Here is a 15674-nt window from a genome sequence, read left to right on the forward strand (position 1 = left end):
ATGCCTCCTGGACGCCTCCCTGGTGAGGTGTTCCGGGCATGTCCCACTGGGCAGAGGCCCCGGGGAAGACCCAGGACACGCTGGAGAGTAAAAAAAAACACAGAAAACACCACAGCTCCCACCCAGACTGGGACCAAAACAGGTCCGCTCCAGAGCTGTGAAGATCTGATGTTGGAACCCAGCAAAGGGCGAGAACCACGGCTTGGTATTGAGACTCCTTCTAAACCTCTAAGGTTTCTGCAACCCTGAGGTCCTCCAACAGTTCTCCACAGGTGAGGACCCTGATGCCAGAACAACCATTGAAAATGTATTTATTTATTTGTTCTTTTTCAGTTAGAATGCACAAAACATACAATCTACTTAAGAACAGACATGAATAGAGATGGAGGAAAAAAAAACAAGGCTGTCACCTCGGGTTCCAATGAAATTAAATCAATTCAGTTGACATTTTTCTCGCTCGATTTTGCCGTTTTGGGAGCAGATGACGTTAGTGAGCAGTGATTGGTCAAAAATCTGTCAATCAAATGCTTCAGCTCTTATTTGAGGCATCTGATTGGCCAGTTGAACTTGAATAACTTGTGCTAAAAATATATATAAAATGTGGGGAAAAAATAGGTTTAGCAAAACACCAGAACAAATGGTTATTCTGACAAACAGAATGACTGAGTAATAGCTGTTTTATTTTTCAAAAGAAGTACATGGGATTTTGGCTTCTTGCTTGGAGCGCGAGGTTGGGGGTTGATCAGTCCAGTTCTCTATGTACTGTCAATGGCCTCACTGTTAAGTTTTGGTCCTCACCTTATAGGAACAACTAAAAGGCCAATGAAGGAGGACCTCGAGGTTCACAAAAGCTTGTTTAGCGTCCCGATAATGCATCAGACATGCAGGGAAACAATCCAGAGCAGGAAACTTTAAGAGGTCAAAAGGTCAAGCAAGAAGAATTCACAGATCCGAAACTTAGACCTTAAAGAGCACATACTGCATGTCCTGTTTGTGTTTGATTATATTGGAGCTATCATAAATTTCCACTTGATGAAAAAAAAAAACATTTTTATGAGTTTGTTAAATTTAGGCTGCATGATAATCACAAGTGTAGATAAGACTGAGTGGTGATGTTCCACTGGCTCCAGAAAAGCTGCTTCTTCAGTGCTAAACACACACAGGGGGGGTGTGATCAGCAGATAAGTGTGTTTGTTCTTCAGAGAGCAGCTCCAGGTGTTACACATGCATGAAAAACTGCAGAGGAAAACCCAGAACGATCAAACACGGCTGTGTAGGGAGGAAAATGAAAGCAGGAAATAATATTACAAGGAATGATATGGATACTACTATATTATGATTGATTCAAAGCACAAAAATGATAAATCATGTTAAATAAGTGAATCAAAACCAAAGACTTAACTGATAATAAATCACATAATTGTATGCAATAGAAAAAGGAGGTTCCCTCTAGTTAAAATGTAAAATTTTCTCAGTTCTCAGACCCTCGGTGAGGCTCTTCCACTATGTTTTAATCTGGCTTTTTTATTTTGAATTATAATATTCTTTTAAACTTGGTACAACCCAAAAATAAAGGAAAACATTTAAAAATGACCATTTCAAAGAAAAAATAAAAGACAAAAAATCAGATTTAGGTATGGAGTTACCTCTAAAAACCACCAGGACAACAGTTTTTTTTTTCATTTTAAGGTTTTAATCAGAAGACAATAAAGATGTTTCTTTTGTTTCTCTAAGTCACATGGATACTGTTTGCTCCTCGGGAGCTTCATTCGCCGTTCAGAAGTGCAGCAGAGTTTGGTTTCCTGTGTCAGAGTACAGTGGAGCAGTGGGGTGACGATGTGCAGATCAGATGAACAAAGCTGGCCCCGCCTCCCTCCACCCTGATTGGATGACAAATGTGACACGTTAATCTATTCAAGGAGTAAGAACCTGCTGATCTGTCTTTAGAGTGGGCCGTCCCACAGGTGATTGGAGACGGTTTCACTCGAATGATGAAGAGATAGCAGAAATATGTCTTCATGATGATAGCTTTTAGACCATATTTATTTTAATCTAAAGTTTTTCTTTCAATGTAAGTAAACAAGAGTTGTCTCAATGAAGCATAGCATTCTTTGAGAGACAGAAAAATACAAAATAAAACGTTGTGGATGTGTTGGAACTTTGTCTGTTTTAAATGTTAGAATAAAAAACAGAAATCAAAACAAGCTGCAGGATCAGTGCACATATTTCCCAACTAAAGACAGGATTTTAAAACAATAAAAGCCATTAAAAAATGTGGAGCAAGCGTAACAATATCTCCATGTTTGGATTTATATTCATCCATTCATTTTTAGAACCAACTAAATCTGTTTTGGGGTCACAGGGTTGCTGGAGCCTATCCCAGCTACTGTTTGGCAATGGTGGGGTACACTCTGAACAGGTCATCAGTTTGTTGTAGGGTTAATTTGCTTAAATTATTAAGGTAAGACATGCTAAAAAATGTCAAAACTCATGATGATCTCAGTAAGTCAAAAGGGGATCAGTGAAGAAAATGAGCAGGTTTGTGGGACATGGATTTAAATTCACTTTTTCGTTCTTTTGAAGGATAAATTAATTAATTCAGACGTTTTTTTTTCTATTTGAGCTCTAAAAAACATCAGAAAGCAAGTATCTAAGGTGATCTGTTTTTTAAACTCTTGCCTCATGATCTGTTCTTCTGACAGACTGAATGTTCTGTTTCAGTTTTCAGATAAAGTGATTAGTTTATCTAACAAATATTGATGTCTGAGGGTTACAGGCAGAGTTTCCTCAGAATGTCCTTAAATCTGTTGAGCGTTGGAACAGTTTTTACTGTTATTTTCTTTTGTTTTTTCTCACTATTATTTAAAGTTCGACTCCTATCATCTTTTTATCTATTTTCAAATCATTCCTCGGGGTATTTTAATGATGATTATGTTTTTTTAGCCAAAATTTAATAAAAAAACTGTTTTTTTCACTCACAACCCCAACCTGACATTAATTGTGGAGCAAAAATAGCAAGTAATATCAGAGTTATTGAGACTTTCAGTTCTGATCCAGATTCCAGCCCAGACAAAGAAAACAAAGACGTTCATGGATCTATTTGTCTGCAAGTGAAGGCATCAGAATGGAGCAGAACCGGGAGCTTGTGATCCGTCCAGAATTTTAAGTAGCTAATACAATCTTTTTCCAACTGCATTTTCTCATTTGCTCTTAAATAATACCAATTTGAATAAATAAATATTCAGAAATGCAATTTTCTGCCTAACTTTCTTTCTTTATGTCCTCTGTTATCAGAGATATTCTTCAAAAACATGTTAAAAACACCATTTTCATTGGAGTGGGTCTTTAAGATATTTTTTGCTGTTGTTTTTTTTAAATTTGTACAACTGCTGTTATATCCAGTTTTCCCAATTTATTTAGTTGAATTTGGGTCTAAGTAAAGCTGTTGTTTACCTTACCCCACATCCCTTAGTGAATCGGTTTTCATCAATCCACACACTCGTTTAAAAGAAAGTTTTACATCAAATACACTGACACAACCCTGTATTTTATCCGGACTAGGGACCGGCGCAAGGAAACCCAAACTTGACCCCCCAAAAGAGAAAATAAGACACTAACTAATAATATATTAAAAAAAAACTGTTTAATGTCTCTAATGTCATATCATCTGTTCACTTCTTATTTAAGTAATATTTAATGCATCAAATGTTTTTTGTTTATATGAACTCTTTCATATCTGTGCACACTTTTCTTGCTTTATGTTCTTTTTGCTCAGTTCATAAGATGATTACTTAACCTGTTTTTAAACCACAAAGCTTTTAACCTGATACTACATATTGATCCAAAAACAAACATGGCAGATGATCCAATTTTGTGACTCCAGTGAAGTAGCACACTGGGATTTTAATGGCCTCTTTTTGGTTGTGCAACCACACAGCAGCATTGGGAGGGTTATGGAAGTAAAAGTAATTTTTCCTCTCAGAAAAGTGAAATGAAAAAGCCACAATGTGCTACATTGGCTGAAACAGAGAAACAAGAAGAAGTTATCACTTCTTTATGCATTATTTTATTGTAAATTATGGCTGTGAATTGAATTAAGTTCCTTTTGGTGGCAGCAGTTAACATCTTTTTAAGCTAATATCATTATTAACAAGTAAAATTCACACAAAAACACCTAAAACACAACAAAAGTTATATTAAATGGTATAAAAGTGGCAAAAAAAGAAAATAACAGTGTTTTGATGGATAATTTAATAAAAGTTTTTGAAGTTAAAAGTTTAATTATAGGGGTTTGTTAAAAAAAATAAAATTTCTCAATATTCTTTCAAAATGAACTTTATTTTCTGGCTGAAAGGTAGTCCTGGTACAGACCAGGAGGAAGTTTGAGATGTCTGTTACCTTGGTTACGCATTGATACTCACCGCTGGCCACTGCGCACGTCTGCGGCGACACCAACTACTGCCGCAATCCTATTGGTTCATATTCTCTCACCAGACATCGTACATCTGCTGTCATTGGCCAGCCGGTTCGTGGCTGTGCTTCCTGCTCTGCTATTGGTCGGCAGCTCATGGGGCTGACGGTGCCGCATGGTGCGCGTGAGCTGTGATTGGCCACGTGGGCGGGTACGAGAGCAAAGAGGCACCGCTGAGCTGTCAAGTCCACATATAAAATACTTTGCAGGTAGAAGAGATTTAAGCAGAGAATTAACAACATTGAAACCACACGCTTAACTGTCGCTGACGTCACAGACAGGTAAGGAGGAATTTTGAGGATTTCATCTTCTTTTTATTACACTTGAAAAGTTTCAAGGAGCCCGACATGAGAGAAAAACGTTGCTGTAATTTAATTTGAGGTATTACTAGATAACAAACGTAAGATATGATAGGTATTAAACGTTTTATTAGTCCGTTTACGACGACTAATGTGATATAAATGACTTTCTTCCGCTTAAGAGGTGTAAGCATGATATGGTCCGTCACCTATTTTCTTCCGTGCAACACAAAAGTTCAAAAACAATATAGCCTAGATTTTTTAATATCTAAAATATCGACACTAACGGGACGTTTTTCTCACTGCATTTACATTTATTATTAGGCTAAAAGGCTACTTTTATTTTGTACCGATCCATCAGTGTGACCTTGTACAGCCCGGCGGCCGTAACCTGCTTAAGTCGCTGAAAATCCCGTTGACCTTTCACCTAGTGGGTACACATCTGGGTCCCTTTCTGCCGGAACGCGCCGTTCCCATCCGAGCCGGTCCGGGTAGGGGGAAAAAAAGGATAAATGATAATTTACGCTGGTGTCCGGGTCAGACAGGAGCGTGGTTTGACATCACATCCATCTGCTAGCCCCGCTAATAATCTGCTAACTCGTCCTTAATGAGCGGCTACGTCCAGTTCGTGAGCGGTGACCGTCAGTTTGATTACTCAGCTTGACCACTCGTGAGTGCAGAGAGCGGGTAAGTAGCTGTTGTTACCCCTGAAGCTGACCGGTCATCTTCGGACCGGGAGCTGCATGACGGGGCTAATAACAACCCTTATTCCCATGGAGCTCCTGGATAACTGTCACCTCTGTCTTTACCCATCATCCATTGCGTTTCTAGTAAATGTTGACATTCTTTCTGTCTGGAGCTTTGTCATGCTGGATTTATAGATCCAATCTGATGAAAATGGTGGGAATTGTGGCATTTTCCTGATGATGAAGGACATTTATAAAGACAAATAATCACATTTTTTACACTGTGATCCATTCACTTGTAGAAATAGAGATTAATTTTATCATCTGAGCTGGTATCTGGATAGTTCCAATATTGCACACCATTTTTGTTGCACTGCTAATGTTAGGATGGAAGTTTGTTGGAGCCGTAAGCTAGCGGGAAGTCACATAAACCACATGTGTCAAAGTCAAGGCCCGGGGGCCGATCCGGCCCCCGGGCCTTGACTTTGACACATGTGGTTTATGTGATCCAATGGGAAACGGGTTTTAACTAAACACTCTGCAGCTTCTACCACCATGACTTGGCGGGACAAAAGGTAACCTTTGGTGGGCCAAATTAGGCCATGCTTTAGATTATTTTATTTTATTTTGATGTTATTAATGACCTGCTTTTCTCCTTCAAAATTTGCTGAAATTGCATTGATCGTGTTAAAGGTTGAAAAGTTACATTAAATCAAAGAACATAAACACTGGAGCTCTGGTGGTAAAGGGTTAAAAGAGATCAGAGTTTAATATTCTTTGTCATCTTTTCAGGATGCCTGGTTCAGCCCAGATTAGCTACATGGGACCGTGGCCCAAAGATGTGGGTATCATTGCCTTGGAGCTGTACTTCCCTTCCGAGTTTGTGGACCAAGCCGAGCTGGAGCAGTACGATGGTGTGGCCGCGGGGAAATACACCGTGGGCTTGGGCCAGGCCCGCATGGGGTTCTGCTCAGACCGCGAGGACATCAACTCTCTGTGCCTGACCGTCGTCCAGCGGCTCATGGAGAGGAACGGCTTGTCCTACGACAGCATCGGCCGCCTAGAGGTCGGCACCGAGACCATCATCGACAAGTCCAAGTCTGTCAAGACGGTGATCATGCAGCTGTTTGAGGACTGTGGGAACACAGACGTGGAGGGCATCGACACCACAAACGCCTGCTATGGTGGAACGGCCGCGCTCTTCAACGCGGTAAACTGGGTGGAGTCCAGCTCGTGGGACGGTGAGTGCGATGACGTGGTTTATCGATGAATCCTCGGTTTGTTTCAGGACAGATGGAATGCAGGAAAATAAAAGTACTAGAGTGGCATTCAGCAGGTTCTAGGTGGTACACTACTGATCAGATCAACATGAAGTGGGTCACATATTTAAAAGTAGGTGGTCGTGGGTCGGGAAGATGTTCTTTAATCAAGCCATCTAATGAGCTACACTTTAATCTGCATTCTGCTTCTTTTATAAATGGAGATGGTAAAGCTGTACATCAGAGGTACCTCCCCCTTTCTGTAGCTCTTCAGAAGCCACTGATGTGATGGGAAAGTGACTCAGGTTTTTATTTGGGGAACAAATAAACCTGCACTTAGTCTCCTGCAGAGATTAAGACTTTGTGAAATATATATGAATGAACTCTGCTCTTTGCAGAGATGCTGATGTCACAGTTTTGCTGCTGTTCCTCACTCTCCTCCTGAACATCCTCTGTGCAGGACGCTACGCCCTGGTGGTCGCAGGCGACATCGCCGTCTACGCCACAGGGAGTGCCCGGCCTACAGGGGGCGCCGGTGCAGTGGCCATGCTGGTGGGGCCGAATGCTCCATTAGCCTTTGAACGAGGTGAGCTTTTACTGAATCTCTCAGAGCTTCAGGTCTGAGAGATTCAGCTCCACTGGATTCAGTTTTTAAATTTTAATGCTACAAATTACGTTGACACAGCAGTTTAATTAACGGCACCGATTATACATGCAGTCTAGAACATGTGTGTCAAAGTCAAGGTGGTTCTATCCGGCCCTCCAGATCATTTTATTTTATTGGTATTAACGGCCCGATGTTATCTTGCACTTATTTCTAACATGTATAATTTTGACAAAATAGATTTTTATAGAATACATTTTTGAAAGTTATTTAAGTTAATTCATTCTGGAATAATATTTCTGACTTTTTATTATTAAGAATTATGTTTAAAAGTTATGTTTAAAACATTTGCATTCTGTTAACTTTTTGGACTTTTTTTGGCATGCTAGCTTTTTTGGCTAATTAAGACTTTTTTGTTTTTTTAGGCTGTTTTAGAGTTTAGTTAATATTTCAGCTACATGCTAACTGTTTTGGTTAATTTAGGGATTTTTCATTTTTTCTTACTTCATTTTGAAGTTTAGCTATTTTTCAGCTACATGCTAACTTTTTATCTAAACTAATTTGTTTTTCCTCTTTTCTGTTTTTAGGCTATTTTGGAGTTTAGCTAATATTTCAGCTACATGCTAGCGGTTTTAGGTAATTTAGGGATTTTCTGTTTTTTTTTTTTTTAGTTCATTTAGGAGTTTTGCTAATATTCCAGCTAAATAGCTATCTTGGCTAATTTAGGCTTTTTTTCAGTTTTTAGGCTGTTTTGAAGTTTATTAGTTTTTTCAGCTACATGCTAGCTGTTTTGGCTGACCTAAGTGTGTTCATTTTTTGTGTTAGGCTAATTTGGCATTTAGCTAATAGGTTAGTTGGTTATCAGCTTCAGCATTTTTCAGCTATTGGCTTCAGTGATTTTAGCTATCAGCACTAGCATCTTCAGCTTACAGCATTCACACTAACATTATCGCGAGTAATGCTATGTATATAGTTCATAATTATACTAAAAAAGTTATGTTTTTAGGGTTTTAAAATTAAATTTTCGAGTGTTCAATAATGCCGTTCAGTCCGCGACCTAAGGCGGGTTTACGATTTTGGCCTCTTGTGCGATTGAGTTTGACACCCTGATCTAGACTAACTAAGAGCTCCAGCAGAGCTTCAGATAACCCGGCTCAGCTGAGCCCTGATTGTGAAATGCTTTCCTTAGGATCAGGTGAGCCTGAACAGAGAAAAAAATCAGTCTTGCATAAATACTAAGATTGCGAAACCGCGTTAAACCCACAAGTTAAAGTAAGTTTAGTCACAGGAATGTAGCACTCCACCAGTATAAGAAAACGAAACCTCTCCAGTCTGAACAAAAGACATCAGAACTCTGAAAGATGTCTGAACCTTTTCAGGTCTGCGGGGGACACACATGCAACATGCCTACGACTTCTACAAACCAGACCTGATGTCCGAGTACCCTGTGGTGGACGGCAAGCTGTCCATCGAATGCTACCTCAGTGCCTTGGATCGCTGCTACTCAGTGTACCGCAACAAGATCCACACGCAGTGGCAGAGAGGTGGGTTCACACGGACACACAATTCACTGAGCTACACTCGGCTGTCTCTAAAATTATAGGAGAAAAAACAACCTGTTCAGCGATATAAAAAAAATAACCAGCTGGACAATTTTTTCTGTTTGACAACACGACAAATCCATTCAAGTTTCTGTCACACTCATCCTCATCTGTCAAACGAGACGTCTGCGTCTTATTCAGGCTGCAAATACGTGATGAAGCGATGAGGAGGTGGTGATTTTACAGAGGAGCTGTATAATGGGAAACTCTAATGGCGCTGTTGGACCTCTCGTGGCGCCCGCTGTGCAGCGCTCGGGGAACCCACTTCCTACCAAGAAGCACATTTAAATCTAAAAAAGTGTTTCCATTCCAGTTTTGTGAAAAACGTCCCCAAAAACCACCTTCTCTAAGCGCAGAAACATTTTTATTTTGATAAATGCGAGTTTAATCAGAATTGTGGTGTTTTTCATTAAACAAATTTATCTCCAACACTGATCCCCATTTTTGTTGCACTGTAATGTTAGCTTGGGGTTATGAGGGACTGTAAGCTAGAGGGAGAGCATTTAAACAAAGGGATGATGGGACACCACACCAATGGTCCCACCCACAACTCGGAGGGGAATTTCTAATGAACTCCTGCCGCTCTGCAGAAACTATGTCCTACAAAACAACGCAGGTGTTTTGATTTGGCAACAAAATGTATATATATTTAAAAAATAAGGCCTTAAAAATCATTAAATTGACTTAAATTTTGTGTCTTAAACATTTTTTTGTTGAGATTTAATAAAACATTTGCCAGCCCGCCCGGCGTTTATTAGAGACCGGTCACTATTGGAAGATATATGGTAAGCTTGAGGTTATCTGTGTGAGAAAATGAAAAAAATACAAATTCATGGAGAAATGGTTTGAAAATAGTGATTACTTTGTACAGACAGTGTTACAGTAGAGTTTAAGTCTTCCTAAAATGGTCTAAAAATTCCTTAAATGTCATTTCCTTAGATCTGTAGGCACTCTGCAAGAGCATGCTGGGATTGTTCAGTGTGCCTGACCGCTCTTTGCCCTGACTTCTGTGGAGATAAACACCTTCATCTTGTGACCACGAGCTGTGTTTTTGTTGTGTTCATATCACAGAGGGTTCAGATAAGCGCTTCAGCCTGGAAGATTTCGGCTTCTTGGTCTTCCACTCTCCGTACTGCAAGCTGGTGCAGAAGTCGGTGGCTCGGCTGATGCTCAACGACTTCCTGAACCATCCCAACCCCAACACAGAGACCGGGCCCTTCACCGGCCTGGATGCCTTCAGGTACGTAGCCAACAAGCCTCGCAGGAAATGCTTCCATCTGCAGCAGTTTGATTGTTTAATTCAGTCACCTCACTGTTTCCTGCCTGTGTCTTACAGAGACGTGAAGCCAGAGGAGACCTACTTCGACAGGGACGTGGAGAAGGCCTTCATGAAGGCCAGCGCCGATCTGTTTGAAAGGAAGACGAAGACGTCGCTTTTGGTCTCCAATCAGAATGGAAACATGTACACGCCCTCCGTTTACGGCTGCCTGGCCTCCGTCATTGCAGAGTACGTACTTGTCCTGGACTAAGCTGAAGATAGGAGGATGTTCACACACAGTATGGTCTGAGTCTCCTGAAACCTGATATCAGAATGAGCAGCTGTTAGCCCTCAGATCTAAATAGGGCTACTACGATGTATGCTAGCTGTTTTTGCTAATTTGGGATTTTTTCAGTTTTTTAAGGCTGATTTGAATTTAGCTAACATTTGAGCTATTTTGGGTAATTTAGGTTTTTTTTCAGTTTTTCAGACTAATTTGGAGTTTAGCGAATATTTCAGCTGCATGCTAGCTCTTTTGCTAATTTAGGCTTTTTAATTTTTTAAGATAATCTAGCATTTAACTGAAATTTTAGCTGGATATCAACCTAAGTGTTTTTAGCTATCAATTTCAGCATCTTCATCTATCAGCACTAGCATCTTCAGCGCCAAATTCAGCTTACAGCATTCACACTAGCGTTATCACAGGTAATGCTATATATCTAGTTTTTAGTTAGTTTAAAGCTAATGATGGTTAAGATGTGTGTTTTACATCCAGTTTGCTCATGAACTGATTAGTCGACTAATCGGAAAAAATAATTTGTGATTAGCTCAGTGGCCTTGTGGTAGAGTGTCCGCCCAGAGATTGGAATGTCGTGGGTTCAAATCCCGGCCGAGTCATACCAAAGACTCTAAAAATGGGACCCAGTGCCTCCCTGCTTGACACTCAGCACCACCAAATGGTTCCCGAGCTTGGCTGGTCGATTCCAGACTTTAGGATTGTAGCCGTCTGCGTCACATTGTGTTTGCAGAGAATGTGAAGGTGCAGCTGCAAAGACTCATGGGTATTTTGATATTGCGTTTCTACAGTTTGTGTCTTTGCTCCGTTGCAGACACAGCCCCTCACAGCTGGCCGGACAGAGGATCGGAGTCTTCTCTTACGGCTCCGGGTTCGCCGCCTCTCTGTATTCCCTCAGAGTCACACAGGACCACACCCCGGGTGAGTTTACAGGGATGCCGTGCAGGACGCTGGAGTGTGAAATCTGGAAGATGACCGTTGTGTGATGTGTTCCGGTTACAGGATCCGCTTTAGATAAACTGGTTTCCAGCTTGAGTGACCTGGGAGTCAGGCTGGACTCCAGGAAGAAGGTTGCTCCTGCAGTCTTCTCTGACAGCATGAAGCTGAGGGAAGACACTCACCACTTAGGTACTCCCACTTCACTTCACATTTTCAGGTTTCATGAAGCACAAAGCCAGAAATGAGCCACTGGTTTATGAATCCTAATAAACTATAAATGTTCTCTGAAATCTGGTTACTGGCTAAAATAAAGGAACACTTCCAATGCTCATTATGTCCCCTACATTGACTGTATACAGAGAACTGGACAGAGCAAGTGTGACATCATCCTTAGAAAATGACTTACTTCCAGTTCCAACCAAATTAAGTCAATTCAGTTGACATTTTTCTTTGTCTGTCGCCATGTTGGAACCAGACGTCCTCAGTAAACGGTGATTGGTCTGTGTTGGTCTGAGCCTATATTTATATGGCAACCGCTGTCTCCAATCAGGAGTGAGCTTGTTAGAAGGCCACGCCCCTTCCACTTGAAAATGGACAAAGCTGAAAGCTGAACAGAATGATATGACACACAACACATTAGAAATGTTGATGTGGTTAACAAAAGTCTCCGTTGCCAAGGAAATCCAAACATTTATTTTTACCAATCCTTTTAAAAAATACATAGATACTTAGAAATAAGGATACACATTTACTGAACACTCTAAAACATTTTTTTTTACTTTAAAACCATAACTTTTTAGATATGAACTAGATACTGTATATAGCATTACCTGTGATGATACTAGTGTGAATGCTGTGAGCTAAATTTGGCTGCTGGTGATGCAAGTGCTGATAGTTGAAGATGCTGAAATTGATTGCTATGAAGGCTGAAGCTGATAGCCAGCTAAAATATTAGCTAAATGCCAAATTAGCCTAAAAAACAAAACAAAAAAAACTTAGGTTAGCTAGCATGTAGCTGAGAAATTTAGCTAAATTTCAGAATAGCCTAAAAACTGAAAAAATCCTAAATTAGCCCAAACAGCTAACATGTAGCTGAAATATTATCCTAATTTCAAAACAGCCTAAAAACTACAAAAGAGCCTAAATTAGCAAAAGTAGCTAGCATGTAGCTGAAATATTAGCTAAACTCCAAAATAACCCCAACAGTACTAGTAAATACCAACATTGTCTAAAAACATTGGGCCACTAATAACAATAAAATGATCTGGAGGGCCGGATAGAATAACCCTAACCCGGGCTGAAACTTTAAAGTATCCCAATAAACTGAAAAATGCCTAAATTAGCCAAAACAGATAACGTGTAAATATTAGCATAACTCAAAACAGCCTAAAAATACTTAAAAAGAAAAGCCTAAATTAGCCAAAAACAGCTAGCATGTAGCTGCACTTCAAAATAGCTTAAAAAACAAAAAAAAAAATGCCTAAAAAAACCATGTAGCTGAAATATTAGCTAAGCACCAAAATAGCCCAAATAATCTTAATAAATGCCAAAAAAATACAAAAAGCTAGCAGAATGACAATTTGTAAAACTTTAAAACTGTAACTTTTTAACATAATTATGAATAATAAAAAGGCAGGAATATTATTCCAGAATAAATTAACTTAAACCTTAAATAACTTTCAATATTTTAGTCTCCATGAATATATATTTTGTCAAAATTATACAAGTTAGAAATAAGCACAAGATAACATTGGGCTATTAATAACAATAAAATAAAATGATCTTGAGGGCTGGATATAATTACCCTTGACTTTGACACCTGTGCTTTAAACATCCGACTGGAGGTGATAAATATGCACCAACGTCTGAGCTGGAACAGAAACAGCTGATTTTTACACCATCTCGCTGATGAAGATTTTGTGTTTAAGTGTCACCCTCAAGGCTTCAGGCGTGAAAGGGTTAATACTCTCAGACTAGCAGAACAATGACACCATTCTACGCAGACGTCCTGTCTGGAGGGTGCAGAGTTTGTCTTTGCAGCTGTCACCAGCTGCTTGCAGAAGCTGGTTTGGATGTTGGACTCATTTATCTCTCTCTTGTCTTTCCAGCCAGCTATGTCCCTCGAGGCTCTGTGGAGGATCTGTTCCCAGGGACGTGGTACTTGACCAGAGTGGATGAGAAGCATCGCAGGGAATATTCCCGCAGACCTCTGGATGACGACCTCCCTGCAGAGCCGGAGCTGGTTTGCTTGGGTGCTGCTGCTCAGGTAGGAGTTCAACTGAGGATAAAGGAAGTGATTTACCTCCTGTTGTGCTACGTTCACACCGGCCATTTAGCACATGATAACCACACTGGACTGTTGCTACCCAATGCTAGCGCATGTCCGCCACCTACAGCTGGAAGAGGCTTGGTGAGAAATTTAGATTGATGCAAATCCAGGCTTTATCTTTACATCTTTATTACACTATATGAGAGACTATGGCCCAATTTAAATTCTTCCCTTTTCCTACATTTAGCCCTCTAAATTGAGAGCTATAAAAAATAGTGTCTCAGAATTTGGACATCACTTTCACTCGATGACGTCACCAATAGTCAATAGTCAGTGTGTTAAAGCATTTTGTCAGGTATTATCCTACTTATACCATGGTCACTCACAAAAGAAATTAATATTCAATTGTTTTTTTAGAACTTTATTCGTGATATTTTTGTGGTTTAGATCCCTTTTTCATAAAAAGCGGACTATTTCATCCGTGGTCCGGTGCCATATTGTACAAATAAATTTGACCTGGTAAAACATTGCGATTAATCGTGATTAATCCCAACACAAAAATGCGATTAATTAGATTTTTTTTGTAATTGATTGACAACACTAATTGAAGATAAATGTTCTAAATGTAGAGTTTGGTGTGTGATTTAATATTGTGATTATTCACAGATAATAAGTGGTCGGCAAATACTGAAAAAAATGAATGGCGATTAATCGCGATTAATTTTTTCCATGTGATAAATGAGTTAATTTTTTTTAATCAATTCTCTGCCGTAGTTTAAACACAAAATCTTTTACATACTGTGACGATCAACATAATTCCAGTAGATTCTGAAAGAGAAAAGCGGCTCACCGAGCCGCTTTTCTCTTTCAGAATCTACTGGAATTATGTTAATTGTGTTATTGGTTGAAAAGTTACAGTAAATTAAAGAACATAAACACTGGAGCTCCGGTAAAACATGAAACCTGCAGCTCATCTTCAGCACGTCTTGGTTTTGTCTTGCAGCACATCCCAAGTCCAGTCAAGAAAATGCCCCGCATCCCTGCCACCACCACAGCTCATGAGGCCAGCAGCTAGGAGAGCGTCCACAGTTCCTCTGAGTCATCTTGGTCCAGCAGAGTAAAGGTCCAGAAGAGAAACGAGCCCTTTTGAATTGTGGCAGCAGCAAGACCCTGCCTGTGACCCCCTCCCCTCTCACATCTACGATAATGATTCAGCAGAAGCCTGTCCGTAATGCAGCATTCAATGTACTGACATTCTTTTTAGATTTTTTTCATTTTAAATGGTAATCTGGGCAGCTGAAGACTCAAACGAAGAGAGGAGGCATGATTTCAACCTGCTTACAGACTGCTTCATTTGCCAAACAATCACAAGAGTGCATCAAGTTCTGCCGGCCAGTATCCCAGAGCTGCCAGGTTTTCTCCATTCATCACTCTGGAACGGATCACCAGAATACATTTCAGAGTGGTACCTCTCTAAAACACTAATTATCAATGGGCATCGTGTCATCTCAAAGGGGGTTTGAGCCATAACTAGTAGCCCGTTGTATGAGAATAAGCATTTATTTTTTAATTCAGAACTACGTTTGAAAGCTCTCTGGCAGAAACCATCAGCCTTTGCTGCACTGTGACTTCCTGCTGACGGCGGCGTTGGCTCTGGGGAGCTGGAACGGTTAGTGTAAAGCTGAGGAGAAGCCTTACAGAGCGTGAAGTGAAGACTGTAGATAAAGCGTCAGATAATGTACAGATCTATTCTTTTAAATTGTACAGTCACCCGGTTGCTGTGATGCTGGGCTGTGGTCGTCACGCCGGCTTCAGTGTCGCTGGTGTGTCTGAGTGCGGCTGGTTTCAGAGCTCAAAATGACCTTTTCTAGCATCAGTGGTCATGTACAGAACAAAGTCAGATTATTTATGTGATGTAGATACAGGAGTGTGTTCAGGTCCACTCAGTCATGGGTTTGTAAAAGCATGAATAAATGGATTCTGAACATGGAAA

At 40.2% G+C, this 15674-nt stretch overlaps 1 protein-coding gene and 1 long non-coding RNA gene across 4 annotated transcripts in view; one reads left to right on the plus strand and one right to left on the minus strand.

Annotated features, from left to right (window-relative positions):
* The window catches only part of hmgcs1 (3-hydroxy-3-methylglutaryl-CoA synthase 1 (soluble)), a 17651-nt gene extending 1977 nt beyond the window's left edge, over window positions 1-15674 (plus strand). Inside the window, exons 1-10 of one of the 3 annotated variants that reach the window (XM_024299149.2) lie at window positions 4615-4752; window positions 6249-6697; window positions 7176-7301; window positions 8699-8863; window positions 9992-10160; window positions 10257-10427; window positions 11288-11394; window positions 11476-11601; window positions 13521-13678; window positions 14685-15674. In XM_024299149.2, the coding sequence (XP_024154917.1) occupies window positions 6250-6697; window positions 7176-7301; window positions 8699-8863; window positions 9992-10160; window positions 10257-10427; window positions 11288-11394; window positions 11476-11601; window positions 13521-13678; window positions 14685-14756 (1542 nt within the window). In that variant the 5' untranslated portion in view covers window positions 4615-4752; window position 6249 and the 3' untranslated portion in view covers window positions 14757-15674. Of the gene's footprint in view, window positions 1-4614; window positions 4753-5197; window positions 5458-6248; window positions 6698-7175; window positions 7302-8698; window positions 8864-9991; window positions 10161-10256; window positions 10428-11287; window positions 11395-11475; window positions 11602-13520; window positions 13679-14684 lie in introns of those variants that run through there. The other 2 variants (XM_024299150.2, XM_024299148.1) reach the window with 2 other exon arrangements.
* Window positions 1671-4558, minus strand: LOC118599428. The gene is made up of 2 exons (XR_004948764.1): window positions 4422-4558; window positions 1671-1880 (listed from the first exon to the last, which is right to left on the minus strand). It is a non-coding gene; the product is annotated as an uncharacterized LOC118599428 (long non-coding RNA).

Source organism: Oryzias melastigma, linkage group LG12, assembly GCF_002922805.2.
Source record: "Oryzias melastigma strain HK-1 linkage group LG12, ASM292280v2, whole genome shotgun sequence".
NCBI lineage: Eukaryota > Metazoa > Chordata > Actinopteri > Beloniformes > Adrianichthyidae > Oryzias > Oryzias melastigma.